General features: G+C 46.1%; 2 protein-coding genes across 3 annotated transcripts in view; both read left to right on the top strand.

Moving 5' to 3' along the window:
* The window catches only part of chrna8 (cholinergic receptor, nicotinic, alpha 8), a 412535-nt gene that overhangs the window by 1887 nt on the left and 398612 nt on the right, over positions 1 to 12036 (top strand). The gene's annotated exons all lie outside the window — the stretch shown is intronic.
* The window catches only part of chrnb3a (cholinergic receptor nicotinic beta 3 subunit a), a 41484-nt gene that overhangs the window by 13755 nt on the left and 15693 nt on the right, over positions 1 to 12036 (top strand). For both annotated transcript variants that reach the window (XM_078570658.1, XM_078570666.1), the window contains 2 exons: positions 1736 to 1780; positions 2785 to 2894. In XM_078570658.1, the coding sequence (XP_078426784.1) occupies positions 1736 to 1780; positions 2785 to 2894 (155 nt within the window). The remainder of the gene's footprint in view (positions 1 to 1735; positions 1781 to 2784; positions 2895 to 12036) is intronic.

Here is a 12036-nt window from a genome sequence, read left to right as displayed (position 1 = left end):
ATAGCCCGTACAATAAATGCCCCATTCTGTGGTCTGAAGTGAAGGGTGGGCAGTGGGATAAGTCAGCAGAAGCGCCTGCGTAACTGTACTCAAGCAAGAATTAGCATTTTCAGGAATGGGAGAGGGAAACACTCTTTCAGAAATCTGGCCCTGAATTTTACGCTTCCCCGCTGGCGGTTTGTAGGCAGGAGGTGAGCATACAATTCCTCGGATGGGCTTCCTGCTGGGTTCACGCCCATCCCAACCACTCTGCAATTTTACACAGGGGCAGGCAAGACCTCAGATGGGCCTTCTGCCCTTGCTATGGTTGAGGCCCTTAAGTTGCCAATTATTGACCACTTAGAGGCCGTTTCCCGCCCAGTCTCAATTTTTAGGCTAGTGGAAGAAATTCCTGGGCACGGAAAAGCCCAAAAATAACCAGGTTCAGGCCCTGGGTGGGAAGAGGGAAGCGCCTCCATCAGAAGCCCCCTTTTAACTTCAGGCACCACCCACCCCCCCCCACCCCACACACACCCCCAATTGAGGCCATTGACAGATCAATTAAAGTAATTAGTGGACCTGCCCGTCCAACCTTAAGGTTGGTGGGCAGGCCAGGAGCCCCAGCAAGAAATAGAAAAAGCATGAAACCTCATCCACAGGTGGGATGAGGTTTCATGTAGGGTTGTAAAAATTTTAATAACGCTTTCTTGGAAATTATGAACATGTCCCAACTCATGTGACATTGTTACATGAGGGAACATGTAAGGGAATTTTTTTCTTTCTATTTTTAATATTTTTGAAAGTAGAGGCGATCTCCCTGAGGCAGCACTTAGCCTCAGGGAGATGAGTGCCCTTTTTCGTGCGCATGCGCGAAAGAGTGCACTCTCGATTTTAGGCATTCCACCCCACCCGCACAGGGAGTGCATAGCGCTTCCCTGCGGGCGTCATGCTGGACGGGCCTTAATTGGCCCGCCCATGTAAAATGGCGGCACACCTCCAATCGGGGGCGCCGATCGGAAGCGCGCCCACACACGCCCGCCCATCAACTTCCCCCCCAACAGGGGGACAATTCTGCCCTATGAGTGTGCAAATGCAGTGCTATAATGTTGTAGACTCCCTTCAAACAGATTAAAGAAACAGAGATTAGGCCAATCACTCAACCACTTGCATCCTGGAATTTAAAATAATCAGGTCTCATAATTTTTGGCAACTGACCTTGACTTAGTGTGACAGTGTAAAAGAAGTAATGACAAGCTGGCAGCTATTTTACATTACTCCGTTTTTTTAAACCTTTCATTGATGCGCATTTGTACCTAAAATAACAGCAAATTTGAAGACACACCATGAAGGACCACAAACAAATGTGATTGGCGAAGGCTCAACATAGTACTCGATTTGACCTGGGGGCATGGCCAGTTTTGTGGACAGAGCGGGTTTTAGGCGCAACATTTTTTTAAGCCAACACAAAAGAAACTCAATTCACACTGGTTATAACTTGCACTTGAAATTTCCTGATCTCTTATGCTGGTTAGGCTTATTTTCATCGAAACGCAAACTAGCAGCAACTACCTCCCTATATCTTGCTCCTATTTTTTAGATTAACTCTTCACATCCAAATTGCATTACACAAATTGTCTTGGAACAAAGCCAGAAGAAATAATACTCATCTTTAAAGCTTTTGCTCAAGTTGCATGCTTTTTTTTTGAAAAGCAGTGTCTGGTTTCTGCTGCATCCACCAGTGTTTCTCTTCTTACAGGATGAAAAAAATCAATTGATGACTACGAATGTTTGGTTAAAGCAGGTGAGGAGACCATTCCATGGCTTCCGTAAGCATCATGTTAATTCTGAGTCTAATGGGCAATCAGGTATGATTCAGTGACACAGTTCATTCCTGTTGTTAGGCTGGAGAAATAGGAACTTCTCTTACATGTTCAGTCAATAGCAGTTAAATCAAATATTCGAGCTGCTTTTCTCAACACAAAGAAGCATTGGAAGTATTAATCCTTCCCTGCGGCCACTCACTTGGTGATCTTTGGTGGCCTTTGTTAGACCTATTGCACTGCCTGCCTCTTCACCTCTACTTCCAGGTTGCTTGGTCATGGATGTTACCAATGTTGGAATTTAATGTTGAATGTTCTCCACATGTTTCCATTCAGTGAAAGAAAGTAAGGATGTATAATGAAGAATCAAAGCTACCGCAACATCCATAATGCAAGTGGAAGGCCTCTACTGCAACCAAAAGACCTATTGTTTTAACTGAACTAATATCTCCAAAGCTTTTCCCATTTTTGCAGGGAAATGCTTGATCACTATTTACAGCCATTCCTGGCACATTTGAAATCATAAATGGTTAACATATCATACATAATTCCCTTCTGCATTATTTTATGGCCTCAAAGCCCATTTAAAGTAATAAAGGTTTGCAATTATATTACATTCGCTCATAAAAGAATTTTATGCAAACACATTAATCAAGGGTAAGCTTAATGCTGGATGAAAAATTATAGGTGCCGATTTGTACCTTGTCATTCTATGGTGGAATGTACTGGACTCTTAATCAGACTAGTCCTCAAGCTCAGAATTATTGTCTTTAACAAAAGAAAATGACCAACACAGTTCTATCTGCTGATGCACTGCACTTCAGTATCTGTGTCTATCAACTGGTGTATTGAATGTGTCATTTTGTTATTTTCAATGTTAATTTGCCATTATGAATTTACGACACTCAGCATGCTTAAATTGTTTTGTCTCTATTCTTATTTTGACTCTGTCATGTAGTAACATGATTACCCTTTTGTATTGTAGGAGTGGAATGACTACAAGCTGAGCTGGAATCCAGATGACTATGGTGGCATTAACACAATCAGAGTACCATCTGAGTCCATCTGGCTGCCTGACATTGTATTATATGAAAAGTAGGTGTTTATGGTTCTACATTTCTCCGTCTGCTGAAAAAAGAAAGTATTGATAAATTTGTTCTGATAAAATTAAGTGAAATCAGTTGTGAGCTGACTTTTGTGGAGCATGGGCACCAGCATAGACCAATTGGGTCGAATATCTTTTGCTATGCTGTATATTCTAGGTAATTCTATACTACCCATCTGGGGTGTATTTCTTCTAAGATTAGACAACATTGTAAGCAGGCCTTTTATAGCTCCTCATCTTCCCTTTCTAACAGCACTGCGGGCTGCACCAAGGACTGTAATGATTCAAGACGGCAGCTCACCACCACCTTTTCAAGAGCAGCTAGGGATGGGCAATAAATGCTGGCCTAGCCAGCAATGCTCACATCCCGTGAAATAATACATTTTTAAAAATGCATAAATGCCACTTATTTGGCATTAGTTTCATCCTAAATTGGCAATCTCACTTATGGGATTCAAGAATGTCGCTTAAGAATATACGAAGTAGGAGCAAGAGTAGGCCACTCGGCCCTTCAAGCCTGCTCCGCCATTCAATAATATCATGGCTGATCTGATTGTAACCTCAACCCCACATTCCTGCCTACCGCCCCCCCACCCCCAATAGCCTTGCTCCCCCTTGTTAATCAATAATCTATTTAGCTTTGCTTTAAAAATATTCAAAGGCTCTGCTTCTGCTGTCTTTTGAGGAAGACTCAAAGACCCTCTGAGAGAAAACTTTTCTCCTCATCTCTGTCTTAAATGAATGACCCCTTTTTTTTAAAGAGATATGAAAATGTTACACCATTGTAGTCAGGGTGTCCTGAAATCAACTGAGCCAGAGTAGCGGGAGCCTAAGTCCATATCTGGTGACATTGAACCCAACCTGGCAATGTTTAAAGGTGACACTGCATGTGTGAAAGGCAAAATGTTCCACCCCCAGCAGTAAGCTCTTATCTTAATGAACACAAGCTAGATTTTTTAAAATCTAACTGATCTGTCAAGGATAGCCACACATTCATATGTAATTTAATAATCAACTTAGAGATGTGCATTTCTCCAGGAACTTCCCGAGTGCTTAACTTTTCTCATTCCAAAGTAATCCCAGATACATTAAAAAGAATGACCAGTTTCCATTTCTACAAATAAAAGTAGAACACGGTTTAGAATAATAATGATTCAAGTGATTGCATCACTTGACAGCATTAGTTCTCTCAAACCCTCTCTATAACAATATCTGCAGGAAGTTTCACACACCGTACACTGTAGCACAACTCAAACCTTTCTAGCCCATGTGATTGTGAGCTTTTAAACCCTCTGGGATACTTGCCCTCAAAGTCCATCAGCATTTCTCTTTTGACACATCAGTTTAGAGACTGTCCAAACGGTGTTTAGATTTATCTATGCCTCCTTCAATTCAAGTCATACAACTAGCTTCCCTAGTGGAAGTGTTTGCATGCGCTAAAGTAAGAAACCCCAATTACAGACCCAAATCCAGAAACATTAACCCTCAAAGTATCCCCTGCCCCCAAACACATATACACACACACGAACACACATGCACACAGGAAATGGGCTGCAGCAGTTCAAAAAGGCAGCTCACCACCACCTTCTCAAGGGCAGCAAGGGATGGGCAATAAATGCTGGCCCAGCCAGCAAAGCCCACATCCCGTGAATGAATAATTTTTAAAAATGTGTTCTGGACTGAAAATACTTCAACCACTTGTGAATATATCAAATCAACTGTACATCCATGTTTGTACATCTGGTGAGGTGGCATAACATGTTTGTACATCTGGTGAGGTGGCATAATAAATAGTGTAGATGGAAAAAGTTGCAAAGGGATATTGATAGATTAAGTGAGGGCAAAACTGTGGCAGATGCAGTTGAATGTGAGGAAATGGAAGGTCATCCACTTTGGATCCAGAAAAGATCATTCAAAGTATTTCTAAATGGTGAGTATTAGGGAACTAAGGTGAAGCAGCAAGATATAGGGGTCCAATTTAAGAAAGCTAGTGGATAGGTATAAAAAATAGATTGAAAGGCTAATAGAATGCTGGTTTTTATCCTAAGGAGGCTGGGATACAAGCGAGTGGAAGTTATGTTACAGTTACATACAGCTCTAGTTGGACCCCATTTAGAATACTCTGTTTGGCTCTGGAAATTGCATTTCAGGCAGGTTATATTGACCTTGGAGCAGATGCAACATGGATTCACCAGAATGATACCAAGAGAAAAGGCTTAATTCCTGAGGACAGGTTGCATAGACTTAGCTTGTATACCCTTGAATATAGAAGATTAAGAGGTGCTTCTAATTTTGGAATTTAATATGATGAAAAGAGTATTAGGGCTGATAGGGAGAAACTATTTTGTCTAACGGGTGAGTCCAGAAGGAGGGGCATACATTAAAATTAGAGCTGGGTACTCCAGAGATGATGGATGGAATCTTGTCCACTTGGTCCTTGCCAGAGCGGTATTTTCAGATCAAGAACCCAATTTCCTAATGGGCGGACTTTGCAGAGGCTCTTTCCCCGAGCTATTAGAACACCTCCTCTGACACTCCAACCAATTCAGGAGGGCAGGCAGTTAGATGTGTCCATTCTGACAAAGTAACAATTTCTAATGAAAGGGACCATGGCATGAATTACAAAGGCTCACCAGCACTTGAATTCTGAGGCTCCAGCAACCACAGGAATGGAGAGGAAAGCTGGGAAGGCTGCATCCTGGGCCTCTCTCTCATACCTAGAGGTCTCACTGCAGGAACTGAGGGGCTGCAGTGAGTTGGGAACAAGGGGAAGAGGGAAACCTCGCCAACCAAGCAGGCATGGATAGAACAGTTGAAGAAGTCAGCGGCAGGAATGTATTCCCTCCAACCTGGAGACTGTGCCCCAAGATGATACAGGACCTCAGGAGGGCATGACAGGTGAGTGGCATAACACTTGCATGTGCCAAGCCCCAAACTCAGACTTTCCCATCCTCCTCCTGGAGAGCATTCCTCAGGTCAACGCCACACATTCCCATCTCTGCAGCACCTCACACACCTATCAGAGCAGCCAACACACACTGATCCTCAGCTTATTGCTCTCGTACCCATGCCTCATGGTTATCCTCCAGAAATGGTTTACTTCTCTCCTCCTCACAAAAGCCATCATGAACACTCACACCTCTCTGCTTTGCAAGAGAAGAGAGCACATTAATTAGCAATAGGCAGGGACCCTGAGCGGGCAGTGTGGGATGGGGGAACGGGTGTGTGCCGGGTGGTGGGAATGGCCCTAAAGTGACAGGCACCTTGATAGCTACTTGAGGCATTATCACTCAGACATGTTGAGAGAGCTAATTCTCTGCTTCTAGACCAACTGTTGGGGATCTCGTCTCCTTCCAACTGGATATCTGTTGTCCATTCCCTCTGTCCTGTGGAGGGGTATATGATTGAGGAGGAGGCAGCTGGTGCTGCTGCTGGTGTTACTCCTGAAACTGTTAGAGCTGCTGGCAGCGGTGTGGCCTCTGCTCTTTACCCTCAAATGAGGCGGATTGCTCTCTCCATCACCTCAATCGCTTTCCCTCCCCAGACCACGGGGGTTCACCACAGGATTCTGCCTTCTCCTCACGGCCACCAGGAGAGGGAGGGCTGACGCTGAGGCCCCAGCACACACGCACTGGAAGCGACCTTCCATTTGGCTGGCAAAATTCTGCCCGATGTCAGGAAGCACTTCTTCACACAGAATGTAGTGGTAATCTGGAATTCATTCCCCAAAGATATGCTACATTAGGTCAATTGAAAATATCTAAACAGAGGTTCATAGGGCTGGATTTTACCGTCGGCGAGCGGGGACGGGGCCTGCTCGCCGACGCGTAAAATGACGCATGGTGACATCGGGCAGAACTCCCGACATCACTGCGCCCCATTTAAATTTTCAGGAAGGCGGGGGCGCAGCAAAACCAGCTGCGTGCCCGCCCACCTGTCAATGGCCAATTGAGGCCATTGACAGGGTCAATTAAAGTAATTAGTGGACCTGCCCGTCCAACCTTAAGGTTGGTGGGCAGGCCAGGAGCCCCGGCAAGAACTAGGGAAAACATGAAACCGCATCCACAGGCGGGATGAGGTTTCATGTAGGGTTTTTAAAATTTTAATAAAGTTTTTTTGGAAATTATGAACATGTCCGAACTCATGTGACATTGTCACATGAGGGTACATGTAAGGGAATTTTTTTTTCCTATTTTTAATATTTTTGAAAGTAGTGGCGATCTCCCTGAGGCAGCACTTAGCCTCAGGGAGATGAGTGCACTCTTTCGTGCACATGCGCAAAAGAGCGCAGTCTCGATTTTGGGATTACCCCACCCGCACAGGGAGTGCATAGCGCTTCCGTGCGGACGTCACGCTGGGCGAGGCTTAATTGGCCCACCCACCTAAAATGGCGCTGCGCCTCCAATGGGGGGTGCCGATCGGAAGTGCACCCACACGCGCCCACCCATCAACTTCCCCCCAACGCGGGGGGGAATTTCAGCCCATAGACTTTTATTAGATAAGGATATTAAGGGAGATGGAACCAAGGTGGCCGAATGAAATGAGGAATAAGTCATTCATGATCTAATTGAATGCAAGAACAGGCTTGAGGGCTAAATGGCCTCCTCTTTTTCTATGTTGCTGTATATTTAATTACATTTTAGAAAATTATAAACACTTGGCAAATGATTAATTCTGACTGACTCTAACATGTAGCGACAATGGTAATCTCTGTTTCAAAGCTACAGGCGGGATTTTCTAGCTGGATCGTCCAGCCCTGAAAAAAGTCAATGGACTTTTGGCTGGTCCGCTGCATTCCCCGCGGCAGGTGCCACCAAGGCAGGGCCGGAAAATCCCAGCCCATATCTCATCTTAACATTGGTATTCAAACCGCTGCTGTTTCTGATCATTGTTATGACCCTCAACTGATGTTACTGCTGGACAAGCCAGATCCTGGATGAAACCCAGCTTGATAGAGCCTAACTTTTATTCTTTGTTTAGATACATGGAGAATGGCTACTGAACAGAGTCACAGGAGCCAGCTGATGAACTTTTAACAAAAGAATAAAACATTTATTAAACCAGAAAAGATAAACTATCTTACAATACTGCTTCACCCACAACTATACCTTTACAGGTATCTACTGATTTGTAAGGATAACACAAGCTACAAAAGCTATCTTATACTCGAACGTTCACAGTAAGTACACAGTCCATGCAAAGCAATAGGTGACGTCTGGTCAGAAACACCACACTCTGATACCAAGGGCAGGATTTTACATCCCGCAGACGGGTGCGTGCCCAACCTGATCCGGCATAAAATAATGCGTGATGACATTGGACGAGCATCCCGACGTCATCACGCACTCGTGCAATATTTTGGTCAGCGGGCGCATGCGAGAGTTAGCAGTGAGCCCCCTAACAATTAAGAGGTCTATTAAGGCACTTAATCAATTAATTTAAGCCTAATTTTCACTGCCCATCCAAACTACGGTTGACGGACCTGCGAATTGGCCAAGCGGCCTTTTGATTTTTAGCAAATCTCATCCACGGGTGGGGTGAGGTTTCCCCAATTAAATGAAGAATAAATATAAAGCAAAATTTTTATCCTGTTTATGTTATTGTGAGTTAGTCCCATGTCGGGACATTTTTTTCAGATTTTAAAAATCTTTATTTTTGATTTTTGCGCTCGCCCTCCTCCTGCCCCCACCCCAGCAATGCTGAGCTGCTCAGCGCGCCTTTCACACTGGCTAGCTGGCAATTGGCCAACCAGCATGCAATCGTGATCAGGGGCCGATCGTGGGAGGCGGACCATTTCTCAGCCGCTCTCGAGCCTGCCCATCACCCCCACCTGACGACCCGAACATCCTGCCCCAAGTGACAACTGCCACCCCAAACAGATGCTATGGATCTCTCCTCAACTCTCACCAAATGCTTGCCACACCGTGAGCCAACCAGTCTCACTGAACTCTATCACACAAGGGTTTCCAATCTCCACTCTCAAAGAACTTTCTTTGGAATCTTCTCCCAAATGATGCTTTCTCTTGGACACCTTTCACAGGAGTCTACCTCCAGGGCTTCAAACTCTCCTTCCGATATTGCTCTCCCCAGATTGCCACCTGCTTTCAATCTTCCTTCCACACACTCTCTCTCAGGCTCAGCTGTGCCAACAGAGCACCACTGCTTCACATGCCCATAGTAAAGAGTTACAGACCCTCGGCTGACTCCTTGGATCTTCTGGCTTCTAGCAAGCCTACGTTGCTTTAGGTCTGCGTCCTGCAGCTTTCTCCCTTCAAGCTTGGAACCTTTCTCTGCTCCTCGCTCTTAACCTCACTTAACAGGACCTTCTCAAAATTCCTGTTCATTCCTTTGACTAGAAGGTCTTCTCAGGACCCCTTTTCTTCTGTTCTTTGGGAAAACCTGCTTTCTGCGGCACCCTTCTGTCCAGCTTCTCCTGGCAGCTGGTTTCAACTTTACTTTGGGACTTGCTATCTGTCTCCCTTTCATGCTGCTTCTTCTGGCACCTCTTTTCAACTTTAGAACACACTGACCAACCGAACTCAAACTGCTTTCAGTTTTTGTGTGTGTATGTGTGTTTGGGAGGGGGAGCTCTCCCTCTGGACCCCTGTTGCTAGGCAGCAGCACAGTTTTTTTTTCTACCTTGTTTTTTTAACTCCTGTTCAAGAGTCATAAAATCACATTAAAGTGCAGGCATCTTTAAAGTGAAACTAAAACTCAGGTTTCACCCTTTTAACCCACAAAAACAGAGATACAAATCAAACTTAAACTTAAAGTGTACCTTATTCCTAACATACCCAAATACACATATAACTTGCTTGAACTGTCTCTATTTCCTAATATCATGTAAACCATGAGAGCTATTGGCCGGAATTTTCCGGTCCCATCGTGGCAGGACCCGCCGTGGAGGATGCAGCAGGCCAGCAAAAAGTCCATTGACTTTAGGTGAGACAGAAGATGTCAGCAGTGGGGCAGGGCCAGAAAATCCCGACCATTGTCTTTCAATGCTTGCCTTTAATTGAGGCCTGAACAAGCGAGAATATATATTGCAGTAACAATGATGCCATAACACCATCACCATTGACTGCTGGATGGACGAACATGTCATCTTGCACCTCCGGGAAATTTGCAATCATTCTAGTGCCATTGCAGTCAGCTTGTCCTTCCTAATTTGCCTTTGAACCAGATGGCAACTTGAACATGGAAGGAAAATTACAGTCGACTGTGGATCTGTCTTCTCCATGTGCAAACAGAACACCAGTTGAAGGACAAGGATTGCATAGAATTTAAACAGAACGTATGGCAGAGAAAGCAGCCTTTCAGCCCAACTGGTGAATGCTGTTGTTTATGCTCCATTCCAGCCCCCTCCCCCTGTATTTGTTTCTTTGCAGCAAAATCCTAAACATCTTCTTTTATCACGTATTTACAATTTTAAGTTGAATGGTGAACAGAAGAAAATCCTCAGCAGAATGTCAGGTAAACCACAGGCAGAATTTTCCCATTGGCGTGCAGGGGCGGGCCCCACATGCACACATGTAAAATGACATGTGGTGATATTGGGCGAACGTCCCTACTTCACCTCGTGCCATTACGATATTTCGCTGGGTGGGCGCGTGTTGATCTCTGATGCGCGCTCACCTGTAATTAACGGGCCACTTAAGGCCCTTGACTCACCAATCGACTGCAATTTTTCAGTGCCATGCAATCTTTGGGTCAGCGCACGGGCACAACAGGCAGACGGGTAGGACACATTTGTATAAACCTCATCCAAGGGCGGAATAAGAGGGCTCAGTGGGGTCGCGAGTGTGCTCTGTCAAATATTGATTTTTCAATGTTACTGATACTTGCCTGTGTGATCTGCAATACTTCAAAACCCACACCAGCTGCTTGGTCTGGACTCACAACCTTCAGGTCAGCACTCTGCAGTGAGGGATCTTTTTTGGGCCTGCAGGTTTCAGGAAGCCTTCCCTCAGCCTGGGAATGGGAGCTGAACTGTCCACTGGAGGCACCTCCTCTGAGGAGGAGGGGAGGGCTGGAAGGGGGAGGAGGCCAGGTGTGCACATTGAGTCTCCAGGAGAGCCACCTCTGGGAGGACAGGTGCAGGCACAAGGGGCGCAGGGCCAAGAGGTAGTCCAAGACGGAAGGGGCTGCAGAAGATGCCACTATCCTGCTGCCAGGGTACACAGGCAGCGAAGCAGCTACCTCAATATGTCTCAGGTGCAGTGCCAAAGGAGGCTCCGTCTCTCAAGGGAGACAGTCAACTCTATCTATCAGATGATTGGGCCTGAGAACTCCCCTAACTGTGTGGGTGGACACCCCATGCCAGTGGCTCTAAAGGTCACAGCTGCCCTCAACTTCTATGCTTCTGGCTCCTTCCAGGGCTCGTGGTGATCTTTGCGGTGTCTCCCAATCAGCTGCCCACGCTTGTGTCAAGCAGGTCACAGACGCTCTGTTCAGGCATGCATTGACCTTCATCCACTACCGTTGGGACCAGGCAAGCCAGACACAGTGAGCCAGAGGCTTTGCAGCCATTTCTGGCTTCCCCCGCATCCAGGGTACAATAGACTGTACACATGTGGCCATCAAGGCACCAGCGGGTGAGCCCAGTGCCTTCGTCAACAGGAAGGGCTTCCACTCCATGAACGTGCAGATAGTGTGTGATCACAGGATGCAGATTCTACAAGTCTGTGCAAGGTACCCAGGCAGCTCCCACGACGCCTACATCCTCAGACACTCCCAGGTGCCGGGGATCTTCAGTGCTGCAGCCCGGCTGGATGGTTGCCTGCTGGGTGACAAGGGCTATCCCCTCAGAAAGTGGCTCATGACACCTCTCTGCCATCCAAGATCAGAAGCTGAACAGCGGTATAATAGGAGTCATACCTTCACAGGCGTTGTGGTGGAGAGAGCCGAACCATTGGTCTTCCCAAGATGTGCTTCCGATGCCTGGATCGCTCAGGGGGCACACTCCAGTACCCCCCAGATCGAGTGTCGGTGATAGTGGTTGCATGTTGCGCTCTGCACTATCTCACGCTGGAAAGGGGGGACACAGTGGATGATGAAAACGTCGACGTAGTGGCTGCGGCTGCACACGATGAGTCCAGCAGTGAGTCCGAGGATGAGCATGCACAGGGAAAT

Source organism: Cetorhinus maximus, chromosome 2 (genome assembly GCF_964194155.1).
Source record: "Cetorhinus maximus chromosome 2, sCetMax3.hap1.1, whole genome shotgun sequence".
NCBI classification, from domain to species: domain Eukaryota; kingdom Metazoa; phylum Chordata; class Chondrichthyes; order Lamniformes; family Cetorhinidae; genus Cetorhinus; species Cetorhinus maximus.
Note: the sequence above shows the minus strand (reverse complement) of the source record. Positions and strands in the feature narration are given on the sequence as shown.